This window comes from Acanthochromis polyacanthus, chromosome 1, assembly GCF_021347895.1.
Source record: "Acanthochromis polyacanthus isolate Apoly-LR-REF ecotype Palm Island chromosome 1, KAUST_Apoly_ChrSc, whole genome shotgun sequence".
In the NCBI taxonomy this organism is placed as follows: Eukaryota; Metazoa; Chordata; class Actinopteri; family Pomacentridae; genus Acanthochromis; species Acanthochromis polyacanthus.
Window position 1 is genome coordinate 45,777,757 of NC_067113.1, and position 13,645 is coordinate 45,791,401.

At 43.1% G+C, this 13,645-nt stretch overlaps 1 protein-coding gene across 8 annotated transcripts in view; it reads right to left on the minus strand.

Annotated features, from left to right (window-relative positions):
- foxp2 (forkhead box P2) overlaps positions 1-13,645 on the minus strand; it is a 101,658-nt gene that overhangs the window by 31,264 nt on the left and 56,749 nt on the right. For all 8 annotated transcript variants that reach the window (XM_022222791.2, XM_022222806.2, XM_051949018.1 and 5 more), the window contains 3 exons: positions 11,791-11,880; positions 2,399-2,536; positions 743-832 (listed from right to left, as the gene is read on the minus strand). In XM_022222791.2, coding sequence (XP_022078483.1) covers positions 743-832; positions 2,399-2,536; positions 11,791-11,880 — 318 coding nt within the window. The remainder of the gene's footprint in view (positions 1-742; positions 833-2,398; positions 2,537-11,790; positions 11,881-13,645) is intronic.

Here is a 13,645-nt window from a genome sequence, read left to right on the forward strand (position 1 = left end):
TTTAATTAGTTTACTTTACGGCCTGAAACCTGTCATCTTTTTGAGTGAAAGAAAGGGGAATGCATGCTGAATATGAGCACACTATATTTACCATGATTTCCTCATGCCAAATACAAATCTTATTATGCCAAATCTTTGATTAGGTGCTGTAAGTGTGTGCGGTAGTGCTGTAGTGTCTACATCAACTGGTCAACTGGATGGTCAATAAGCTCTCATGTGACCAAATTCTCATTGACTGAACAATCTCCAGTGGTCTTTTCAAAAAAAAAAGAAAAGTTCTAAATCAAAGTTCTTCCAGAAATAATCCACTATTTTTGGTGGGAGGAGGAACAGACTACTTGAGAACACCCCTATGTTTTCACAACTTTAAACTCAACCAACCTATTGTTCACTGCCGTCAAACTTATTTAACATTTACTGAATGTTTACTTTGAACTGTCCCCAAAATAACTGACACCACATCTCAGAATTCATCAGTGTGGCTGTGTTTTCTTAAAATGCCAAAAACTATGCAAACTCCAGTAACAACCACCATGATGTGTCATCTAAAAACAGTACTCTAACTTGTCTGAGTTATGTTCCTCAAGAGTTCTTGTGTTTGGACCATGAGTTGATGAATTATAGTTCTAGATGCATGCAGATTTTCCCTCCAAAACCAAATGATTGTTTTAAGAATAGGTAAGACTTCAATGAACCAAGCTTCTCTGTGACTGACTAAAACCCTAGTTCATGGTGCACGTACCTCTTTAACCTGCTTGCCAGGGTGTTGTTGCTGGAGAAGCTGGAGATGAAGCTGCTCCTGTTGTTTCTTATAAAATTCCTGCAGGTGTTGCTGCTCACACAAAAACACAGAGAAACAAAGGTGAAAGAATGAGTTCATACGTATTTGTACACATCTCTGAATGGTCTCATTTCTAACCCTAAATAATCCTGAGACATCCATAGACTATAAAGCTGACTAGATGGATCTAGGATGTCTATTCAGTGTTATAAATTACATGGCTCAGGCTCAGAGCAATGTTGGGTATGTATAACTAATTCCGTCTGATACACATGCAAAAATCCTCAAAGAACATCCCTTACAAATATCGAAACATTTGTTCGTAATCTTGCTTGCATAAATATCTCCAAATGAACTTCATATGGCTTGTTATACATAAACTGTTGCACATTGTCAATAACATTTTCTGTTGCTTTTGGCATTTGTATCGTTGCTGTCTGTCACAGTTCTTTTCATGTGAGCTGTTTAATAGTCCCGCAGTTCTGTAGGGACAACAATCCATCATATTAACTGTGCATTGGGCTCTGGAGTGCACTAGCTTCTTTTGGAAAGTCGATGAAATAAACAGAATAAACTCTCTCAGGATTGCAACACTGAACTGACTCCTTTAACACACATTGTCCGACGGCTATTTAGAACCATGTTTTGTTTCATCTACTCTTCAGATGGCCATTTGGCCTGAAACAGGAGTCCATGAAGCAGGCCAGTTGAACGCATGTCCCAGTTCTGAGCAAATTGCCACTGAAATATCCACTTGATTTAACATCCAATACTGCAACAAATAAATGGGAGCTTGAGGAGCAATTGAAAAGAGTATTGACTTCATCTCCATAAATCAACAATAGAACTCTGTTGTGCTGACTTTGGGCAGGTTTTGATTTTGTGATTCCTGTTGATTTAGGATTTAGGATCAATGTTCTTTATGACCGATCAGATTTAAGATGGTCAACACCTGACTATGTTATCTGTATGTAGTTAAATGTTAAAGAAAAATGTTGAGTCAAATTTTCAGACAAGTGCTTTAATGTGCAATGAAAACCCCAAGCAAAGGCCTGCGATTGTACTGAAACCAAATCTCGAATTGTGGGACTCTTAATGAAGAAGAATAATCAGAATGATTGACATTCTTAATTAAACTATTCTCTTTTCCTTAATCAAATCTCTGAATGAGACATGCATTTCAGCTCTGACATGAGACTGCACCAAGTGTGTGCTTCCTCAAGTTGATTCCAAATATTACATCATCCATCACCCATCACTCAGCCCAACTGTGCCCTACTCTCTCAGTCCCTGATGGATGCTTGTCAGGGAATTGAACCAGCGACACACTAGAGACGGTTAATTAGAGGTGACATGAACAAGTACGTCAATTTCAGATCCCTCTTTGTAAGCGTGTCAAGGACACCGGGCTGCGGTGAGTTGGCATGAGTGACTGGTGGCTGCGATACACTGACACAGGAATGACTCAGGGGTTGTGTGGGGGGTTTACGTGCGAATGTTTGAGTCAGTCTGCAAATACAACAGACAGTCATGCCGAATGAAAAGCCAGTGTCAGTGTAGTTGTGTCTGCATGTGCCACAGCGATTGTGTCAAAATGTTTGTATTCAGCCTGTTTACCTGCTGCAGCATCACAGCCTGCTGCTGCTGGAGCAAGGCCTGGAGCTGCTGGGGGGAAAGCACCTGCTGCTGGAGGATCTGCTGCATCTGTTGCGGCGTGATCACCTGGGGACTCATCATGGCCACTGACACTGGAACCTGGACACGGAGGACGAGGGAGAAAATGGTGGAATGAGCGACAAAGGAAAAGAAAGCAGGTAAACAATGAGAGCACAGGAGTGAAACGGATGGAAAGACGAGCAAAATGGGAGAAAGTTTGATAAATAGAGCATTAGAGAAGTGCGTCAGGCACAGTGGCATGGATCTACTGGGAATGTGGTAATTGGTGGTTTGAGAGGTAGGGAGAGCGGGCCTCCCATGGCCATGACGCCTGGCAGCCTGGAGGAGATGCTGAAGGACAGATGGGTGCTGTGCCTTTGTGTTGCTCATCTTATTTTCCTGCCTTCACCCCGCTGGGAAAAGTAAGGGATTTAAATAGACATAGACCTTAATTAGCAGGACCCTTGAACTCCCCCACTTTAGCGTGCCTATCAGTGCTGCTTTTGTGAAACAGTGTGAAAATGCACAACTCTGAAGTTGATTAAAACTACTGTACACTGATGAAGTGGACACATAGGAGGCACAATCAGTGCGATGTGGTGGGCTGCGGCTGGGAGGTTGGGGTTCACCCTACGCATTTTTTAAATGTTGGAAGGGAGAGAAATATGGAAAAAAATTACACAATCATGTTTTTTAACTAGATGCCTTCAGCAGCGAAGAAAGTTTTCAAGTTTTCCCACAAAAGCAGCGAAAAACACGTGTTTCCTTTTCTCCACGACATGTCATTTTGAAAAATGTATGTCATTTTGAAAAATGTATTTCATTTTTCCGTGCTAATCATTAAAATACGAGCTGTCAAAGCGCAGTAGAAGAACTTCACCAAAACAAAACAAAGATACATATCTTGTATTTCCCCCAAATTCTTCTAAGGCGGCAGCACACACGACTTCTGAGGCAGCAGATCAATGGGAAGACGATACGTTTCTCCTCTGTCTTTGATTGCGTGCACACGTTCTAACAGGGGAGTGCAGGCTAAGGGGTATGTTGTGGAGTTTCAGCTCCTCGTGGCTGCTTAAAAATTGAACAACTTTTTGCAGAGAGAAGATGTTACCTTTTTTGTTTGCTTTTCAGTTATGGAAAATATATGTGTGAATGGTTTAGTAGCCACTTCAAAACACAGTGGTTCACTAGACTGGCTGCATTTCATCCCTTCTTTCCCTATATGACCTTGTCATGTAATCAGCTCCAAAACAAGGTAGTTTGTATGTCCTGCTTCAGCTTTTCAACAAAAATTCCTGACAGACAGGCTTTTATAACTCAATTAAAATATCAACATGTAGTAGCACCTTCACTGATGCTAATTGCGACAGTTTTTGGCATAGAGCTACCATGACAGTAGCTAGCCTATATGGTGTGTCAAGGGGCCAATAAGACATCCCTGTCCTCATCGCCAGCTAATCAAGCTGGCTTGATTACTTTCCATGCATGTCTCTCCTCCCTCCCTCCTTCTGTCGTCCTCTCTCTCCCCCTTTTCTCTCTCTCCCTCTGTCAGGCCTTGACACGTCCTTGTTTAGCTCTCCTCTCCTCGACGCCCACCCCCCACCCCAGGTTTTCCCCCCTCTTTGATTAGCCGAGACATTTGCATGGTCACTACACATTTTTCATTTTAGAAGTCATTATGCATTAGTGGCTCCTGATCGCCCGCCTTGACTAATCCTGATGAACTGAAAATCACAGCTGAAGGTCAACTTCCAGCCAGCCCCGCTGCACATTCATATTCATATTCAAACAAATCCTGCCTCCATTGTTCATTAGGGTCTTAGAGAGAAGGGACTCCATCTAAGGTGCAAGAGATGGAGGAGGAGGAGGATGTTGTGGTACATCTCTTTCTTCTCCGGACTCCTTCATGCAAGAGCACAGGAGAAATTGCATTCACAATAAGCGAGGTGCTGAACAAAAGGCGTCAAAAGTTGCAAATTAAACAGTCTGTGCGTAATTATGCAAATGCTGTGCTTACACCTTCAATGTTATTAACCCTTAAAGGTACATTTGTTAGGTAAGTAATTACCCCTGCAGTCACTCCTGGTTTTGTGTTGGATGCCATTACAATAGGACAAATGCAGCTGAGAAACAACATGAGAGATGCACTCATTAAGACTATTAATTGGTTGCTGGCTCAAAGATGGTTTGGCTCAGAAAAAGGATGCAGGCTTATACGGAGGATTTACAACAAATGTATGCGCATGCATATGTGAAGTAGAATGAAATATAAATTCTCCACTGGACTTCAAACAGTTTCTTCAGTGGTTAAGTGCTAAAAATTAAGCATTCAGAGTCAGGTACTTGTAAATGAATAATGCAGGATTTCAGCAACAAACAACTTCAAACAAAGAGCAAAAAAATAGTAAAAATAAAAACAGCAAACAACCAAGATATGAAATAAAGAAGTTCCTTTTACACTTTCATTAGCTTTTTAGAGGCGTAATAGGTGATAATCATCTTCATTTCACCACTGCTCCAAACAAAAAGAAGGGGGAATGAAAAAGAGAGAAAAGGCAGCAGGAAGAAAGAGAGGGGAGAAAAGGCACTGGCCCACGTCCATTGTGAAGTGCAGCACAATGCTAATTCCAGCATTTAACTGCATGCTTTTCTGCTTGACGTATCAGAGGCTCCAAGATGAAAGCAGATAAGTAATTGCTCTCCTGGTTCTTATTCTTCACTGACAACCCATAAATTTAATTTTACACACACGTTCATTTACATTTTCGAGTATATGACATGATAATTGCAGGAATATAACACCTCCATTCTGCAGGATACTGCAGGAGGGCTTGATTGACGTGAGCGGTGAATTGAAAGGAACAGGAGGCTGAATTGCTTCTCCTTGAAATGATTTTGCCACGAAGGGATAAAATTAATGAGCATTTAGTAGACGTCGGCAGTGGCGTAAACATCCACGCACCGTGAATAGACTCTCTTTCGTTGAAGAGGAGCTGTGATATCCAATTGGTCTGTGCCTCTGTTTCTCTGGAATCCAAAACGGATATATTTCCAGTACTGGTGCAAAAAATAAAATGAAATAAAGTGTTAATGGGATTTATTAAATTGTTTGAAATTAGCTGCAGCTGATGTAGCCACTGGGGACCTTAATAACAGAAAAGGTTGGTCTACTGGTTTTATTAGTGCAAATTTGGATTTAAAAAGGAGCAGCTTGCAAATGACTTTTAAAAAAGACATTTGAATGTAAAATGTGCTCACTTCAGACTGTCCTCACCATTTGAACTCCTGTTTGTTTATGTCTCTTGTCTTAAAAAGAACAGTGAGCTTTATTGGCATGAACTTTGAAGCCATGTGGTTTGTCCTCAAAGTTGGAGAGCAAAACAAAAGACCTTTAAATTGGCTCATGATGTAAAAACACTGGTGTGGCCCTCACCAGAACAAGCAGATCATTACACCCCTCTTGTCACACCTGCAGCCTGTATCCAGCCTCTCCAATGCTTTGCAAAAGGTCAAGCTCTTCCACAGAGGGCTCAGGTATCTCTTCCAGGCAAACCTGGCACCCAAGTCTCTCATTATGTTTGATTTAACGAGGCATTCTGGCATTAAATGCAAAACACCACATCTCCACTAACTGCTGCTGCTGCACTGGCTGTCGGACACAGCCGTCTATCCTGACCGGTGGACAAATACACTTCCAGCAGTTACACCCGCTCCACTGTGTGGCACTTTATCTGTACAGTTTCATGACTGAACTCAAATTACCTAAAGGAGGAGATAAGTGAAATCACAGTTCAAACTTAAACAATTAGTCTAACAGAGAGGAATTCCTTTTATTCGGTTTCCTTTCTATAGAAATCACTTCATCCGGCAGTAATAAGCAGGAGGAGGGAGGGAGGATTGGAAACTGGTGATTAGATGGCAGCCATAAACATCGCAGGGGTAACGAATATGTGGTGGTTATCAGCGACAGAGGTTCCTGTAGCGCTGGACAGGGAAGCAGCGCTACAGACACTACTGAGATAAATGCAATGAGAAATGGAAGGGTCCTAGTCGGTAATTACTCTGGATCCTTGGCAGGAGAGTCACCGCTAATTAAGCCACTAGCTTGATTTTACACACAGAAAAAGGATTATGAAATCAAGGGAAAAAAATGAGAGAAACCCCCTTCGCCACTCCTCCCCATTCCTATTTCATCTCAATCTCCGGAGCTTCCCAGGGGGGCAGAGGGCCGAAACCCAGACCCCCATCGTAGCTTGTGGACTTCTGACCTCTCAACTCCCTCTTGGTTGACACTGCTCATTTACTAGCCAATTACTGCCAAATGTGGCCATGCAATTATTGCTAGCCAGGACTCTCCGCCACAGGGTAACAGGGCGAGCTGGTCTGGTGAGTTCCTGACTCTGAAGTTCAAGTGTATGATATGCAAGTAGCACATGTGTGTTTACTATGTAAAATCACATGCATGTGAGCCTCGCTCAAACACGTGTAATGTGTTCAGCTTAGGAAGATCAATACTCCAGATTGTCAGGAGTGAAGCTAAGTAGATTACTGAATGTTTTCCTAAATCAATTTCCATAACAGTTTGGCAGCAGTGCATGGGAAGTGCAATTTATCATAACATAAAGACCCATCATGTAAAAGCCTCTAATAAAAAGCCCGAGGAGATTGGGACGGGCTTAGCACAATTTCCATATTGATTTATCTCTAGATGTAGAAAGTCACTGATTAAGCCTCTTGAATGCAGTACACACTAGTGTGGCTGTGCAACACAGATTGCACACATTGTTTGTGTCATTATCAGTACAAATTGCCACACCTTTATCATTAAACTGGCACAATTCACTCCCGACTGATGCTTCCCCGCAGGTGTACACAGTTCAAGAGTAAATGGGAGCGACAGAAAGAGTGTGAGGGAGGGAATTAAAAAAGAAAGTGAGGAGAGAGCTGAAATAGAAAAGAAAGTGAGAGAGTACAAGTGAGAGCAGGTGGAAGGGGGGGGGGGGGGGGGGGGGGGGGGGTGCACTTTCCTCTGATGTTGCAGGTAATATGGCCTCCACTGGATCAGCCTCTTCATCAGTGACACACAGTAAATTACAAGTGCTTCAAGCAGCTCAGTGAATTATAGTTCATCACTTGGAAAGGCTTTCCCCCTCACCACCGGGGCCCAGGCGTATCAGATCTGCCGGTTAGGATCCAATTAACACCCTGGCCAGAATCATCTGATTGCATGTGTAAGGGCTGGTATAACTCGTTTATTGCAGCCATGTATCTTCTGTCACAAGGTAAATTTGTTGCTGCTACATCAAAGGTCTGAGCTACTTTTTTTTTTATCCCTCCCTCTCACTTTCTCTTGATCCCCCAAACTCAGCTACCTCGCCTTGGGGTTGCATTTCAACTTCTTTTGCATCACAATGATGAACCTGCTCTGTCCTCGCAATTTAGCAATCTTGTCCTGTAGGTGTTGTAAATGCAGGAGGGGGGGGAGAAGAAAAAAAGAGAGGTATGGAGGGAGATGGGACGTGAAAAAATCTTGTTTTCTGGTTACAAAAGCAGTAACCAAGGGTGTTTGACTTAAAATGTGCTGACGCTTTTTTTTCTTCGCTTTCTCTCTCTCAGAGTCAACAGAAGTTTTCCTCATGAATAACATATTATTTTCCCTCCTCTCTTTTTTCCCCTTCGCTGTGATAATTTTTCTCTATTTTCAGATCCAACCAGAGGGGATGCAGCAGAGAGATATATTCATAAATGTAAATGTGAACCAGCATCCTTTAGCCACGCACCACTCGAGTCAGCTAACCTATACTCTCGCCTAGCGTCACAGCCCTTTTCCCCGCATCTGTGTGTGTGTGTTCCGCATGAAAGCCAATAAGCAGATGAGTGCTGCTATTGAGATGATATTGGCTCAGTGGTGAGACGTGTGGACCTGACCTTTAAAAGTGTGACACTTCCTCCGATGGCCCAGTGCCCACAGCCGGAGCTGACTGGCTTGGGCGGAAAAGCTGCAAATTTACAGAAAAACACGGCTAAACCAACATCTCCCGCGATCCACAAACCAACCATTAAATATTTTCAGTCATACTCGGAGCCGAGCAATGCACAGATGGGATTGAGGTTATTAGTCTTGTAAAAAAAGGTATTCACAGCTTGGTAGTGTGAAAGGGGCAGAGCAGCAGTCGCAACACTTACTTGCTCGGGGGGCAAAGCTCTCAGGTTTTGCATGATTTAAAACTGCACGTTAACTACTGGGAGGTGGGGTCAAGGGGGTAGCTTCACACTGTCAAGCCTCCATCTAACACACTCATGGTGCAGGGTTAGAGGGGGTCATTCTAGCTGTTTTATACGTGCCCTCTGACATATAGGGGTGCGTCATGGTGAGAACCTCGTGGTGACATGCTAGAAGGACATGTGGTAACATAGTTGGGTTGCTCAAAAACACACCACCTGTTCTGGTTTGTCTTCAGACATGTCTAGCTGATCTTCAAAATCTTCTGTTCCTTATCAATAACGATCAATACAGCCACTAACAAACAAGATTTGCACCAAGTCCTCTCTGGCAATGCAAAAACTTTAAGCAGCTGTCATTGTGCTTGTGTTTGTGCAGGCTGTGGTGTGTTGATACATTATGTACGTGTGAGCGCGAGCGAAACAACTGTCAGATTCGTAGGCCTCTGTAATCCTCTCCGCCTCTCCTTGTCCGCGTTTCTTTATTTGTATTCCAAATGTCAGTGTATAAATGCCTTTCAGAGGGGGGATATTGCCACAGAGAAGAGGAGGGAAGCGATGGGAGAGAGGAGCAGAGGAGAATGGAGGAGAGACGAGAGGGTGTTGTGTGCCTTGGGAGAGCCGTGTAAGCAGCATGGCGGAGGCAGGGGGATTTACAGGAAGAAATAGGTGTTTATTGAGTGCTCCCGTGGGCTTACTGTGTAATAATAGACCTGTCACATTACGCAAATGTGGAGAAGCAGCTTGTGTGTGTGTGTTTGTATGTGTGTTTGTGGGACTGTTTTTTTCTTTTCTTTTAAACATGTGAGTGTGCGTGCATGAGCTGCCTGCCTCCGCATCATCAACTCCTGAGAAGCAGCGATGAGCAAGCGGATAGAATTAGTCAGGCGAGAGCCTTTAGCCGCTAATACGAGTAATTAAAACTGCAAGCTGAGGCACTTAGATGCTTGTGTACTAAATAATTTACATGCCATGATCTATGGATCATTTCTCGCTCTTTAATGCCAAAGATGGAGGAACAAGAAGCAGAAAAAAAAAAAGACTGGCAGAGGATTTGCCAGTATCTCTACCATAAGCAGGATGTCATGGTAATAATAATCCTTTTCCCACTTTCAACTCTCACTAATCATACAAGCGGATCAATCCGTGTGATTCCTCTGGTGGAAAACATGTAGCTTGATTGCCATTGACTCTTATCTATCCGTGAAGCTAATAAAATATTGCACTGTAGCACCCATTGTGGCCTCATAATCCAGGTGTATAATGCAGCTTTATTGGGTAAACTCCTTGAAGACTAGAATGGGAAAAAAAAATAACAATCCGGTACAGACAAGGCAAAAGAACTGAAACAATAATAAACAGCTACAAAAAAGGCATTTTAATCAAGTAAGAGTTTCAACTGCTTTATACTGATATTTGCACAATAGAGTATTACTGTTAAAATGTCATTTGAAATGAGTGGATTCAAGGGCACACAGCAGCACATTCCCAGTGTAAAAATGATCATGAACCAGAATGAGCCCCTGTTGGTGCTGGTGTGCATCAGTCAGCAGCAGCGCCTCTCCTCTGACTCTCTGCATGGAGACTTTTTGGAACAAAGAGGTGAGGATGTTAATAAAAGCTGGATCAACAAATGGATTAGTTGGGAGCTGAGGACAGGCTGATCGGCAGGCCATCTGATTCATATTGATTCATATCGCCAACACGGCAAGGATGCAGTAAGCAAATGTAAATATTCAATATTTACCATCTGCTGGTGTTATTAGAGGCAGGGGCTTGGACATGGGCTGACGGTTATCATGCGCCCACACAGCTCTCATTCAATATTGTTCTTCATGCCATGTATTGTACTTGGTGACTATGCAGGCATTTGTAGATCAGGAACTCATTTGTTTGAATCTATTGGCTTTGGCGTACAGACCCTCAAACAGAGGACCCGCAATGGACCCCAACAATAAGCCTCATGTTGAATGAACAAATCTTCTTTTCGCCATACGATTAAGTAAATAAATGCCTTTTAGAAGAATATAAAATCCTTATGCCACCATGGGAAAATACAACGATAATATTAGCGCTCGTGATGAGTCCAAGTTAAATTTTATTTCAAGGAAAAGCATGACTGAGTCTTTGCCAACCTTATCTCTTCGCCAGTACGTAATTAGGTACACAGGGGTGTGACTCCAATTGAAGGTGTCGCCATTGTTAGACTCTGAAAATATCAACGGGTGAGGTTAATGCCAATTTCCCTGTCATTAATGAAATGCACAGAGCTCCTAATGAGGTAAACCATTGCTCCTTGATAGTACTTATTAGCCGAGTGGGGGGCACAAATTCCCACACTTCAATTTCAAACGGCTAAAAATAAATTAAATAAAAAAACTTATAATAAAAAAACACAGAGGAGATGTCAAGGGGCCTTACGTAATTTGAAGCAGGAAAACCGTCTTGTTGACTTAAATGAGGAGAATGAAAAGACTCGCTGCTGTGAGAAAAATCAGGAAGAACGAGGCAATGTGTTGAAGTGTATCTGTATGTGTGAGTGTGAGTGTGTGGTGTCACTGTGAAACTGTTTGTGTGCGCGCATATGTGTACAAGTGTGACCTTTTCCAAATCACTGACAACAGAAATAGACAGCTCTACAAATCAATAAGGTAAATTAGCGTTGAAGAGTGGAAATGACAGGCGGTTAAAATTAGCTGTCTGTGTAACCCACTAGTCCAGCTGATGTGTCTTTCAAATCTTAAACAACCTCTGGATTTCCTTGTGTTAACAACACTATGGATCTCGTGTAGTAAAGCATACAGATCAAAGGCGGCCTCCAATTTGTCATCCTATATTACAACCTTTGAGATGCTTGTGGTGTTATTTGATGGACAACATGCATTAAATGTTTTTAAACCAGGCTTGGAAATGTCCTGTGGATGAAACTTCTCTGTCTCTGTTGTGTTTTTCTTGTGTCTATGTGACGCTTAGCTTCCTAGGGACCGGCTTGTCCAGCTTTAAGATTCCAATGACAGGTCCGAGGATTGCGTTGGCAAATCAAACACACTTTGTGGAACAGAGGAAATCTTCTTTTCGGAGGAGCATGTATTATGGATGGACTTAAGAGATTAGACGGGGAGCTGCTTTACCTGCAGTGGACGCTGCTTGTCCTGACTCTTTGGAGATTTCAGGCCACTGCCTGGCTGCTGCAAGAGTAATTGCCTCGCTGCTTGTAGGGCCTAGGAAGAAAAGAACACAATACAAAAGGTGTGAAAAAAAAACGACAGAAAGAACGATGGGGAGGAAGGAAGAAGGCAGTGAAAATAAACTATAAGATTTCCTGAAGCTGACAGCAAAGATAAAACAAATTTTCAGCCTTCGCTGACTGAAAACCCTATCAAACATCACCTGGTTCATTCTGATGTGGTTAACACTACGCAGGAGGTATGTTTCAGTAACAATTCACAGAGCTGTGATCAAGGATAAATACAGTTTGTCTAGAGCACCTCTGAAGAAGAGGGTGGAGGGGGTGGTGGGCAGGAGAAAAAAAAAGCAGAGTAGAATTGACCTGTCTAGTGTGTGCTCAACTGAAATACCCACTTCTCTCCGCAAATTACCGCCACATTTGCATATTCATAATATCAATTTGAAGTAGAGGCAGCACCATGTGAAGTGTCCCTGGGAGCTGTAATTAAAGTTGACAAAATCAACATCAGATTACATTTAGAGTGAATTAACTAGCAGCCCAGGTTTTACACTATGCATTAAGGGTGCTTATGCGCATGGGATGGGTGATGGATGGAAAGATGAATAGATTGGCAGAGAAAGAGAGACCTTTCCCCGCCTGATGAAATTAGTTCACAGCTGTTTACACATGACACGGAAAATTTGAAAAATCATGTTTGTAAAATTGTAAAAATTTGCTGTCAACACCCTTTGATGTGTTTGCCAGACATCGATATGATAACAATCAGGGAGTCGGGGATGTGGTGTAATTTATTTCTCTAGGGTTTGATGGGATTGCAGAACGCCGCCGCCCCCCTTCTCCCCATTCCCGCCTGGTTGTGTGCACCGAATGTGTGTGACGAACAAGCTCCAGCTTCACAGGTACGGTGGCAGCTGGGCTAGCAGCTTCACTCCAATTCTTCAAGAGCAGATGGATGAAAGAGTCTGGCAGAAAAGAACATTGTGCACAGCTGCTACTACTACTGCTGCTGCTGCTGCTGCTGCTACACACAACTGTATGCCTCGTATTGTTCGGGCCCACGAGCATCAAGTGGGAGTGGAGGAGGGAGGAAAAAAAACAAGTGTACTCACACACAACACAACAACTTCACAGGTGTTTAGTTTTTGATGAATAAAGAAGAGGACGAGTCAGGAGGAGAAGCAAGAAATAAGTAAAAAAAAAAGATAGAGAGTAGAGTGACACTTCCTCAGGAATCGGGGGGGTGCTCATTTCATTTTCTGGTGCTTGCCAGTATCCATGACAACAGCTGCCTTGACAGGGCGTGCATATGGCGCAGCTCTGCCAGCTGGTGGGAACAATGTTTGAACTAGTACATTGAGATCCTGTGCAAACAAGAGAGGAAGACAGGAAAGAGAGAGAGGCAGTAAAAAAAAAAATGAGAGGGAGGAGAGAGAAGGAAAAAAAAGTTGCCACGTTTTAACCCCTGAGGGAACACAGCCATCCCCCTGATCAATTATGAAAAGACAGAACTGGAGGGGGAAGAGATGGAGGTGGTGTTGGGGTGGGTGGGGGTCTGTCTGGCTGCTCAGAAGGAGCCAGGCTTTCTGAACTAAAGTAAACAAACACATTACACTGGCAGTGAGTCCTAACTGCATTGATCCGTCTCCTTGGTAAGAGGAGCCTCGTCGCCACTGGTTTATGTATATGTGTGTGTGTGTGTGTGTGTGTGTGTGTGTGTGTGTGTGTGTGTGTGTGTGTGTGTGTGTGTGTGTGTGTGTGTGTGTGCTGTAACATCTGTAAGCTGAGCCTTCCTTCAG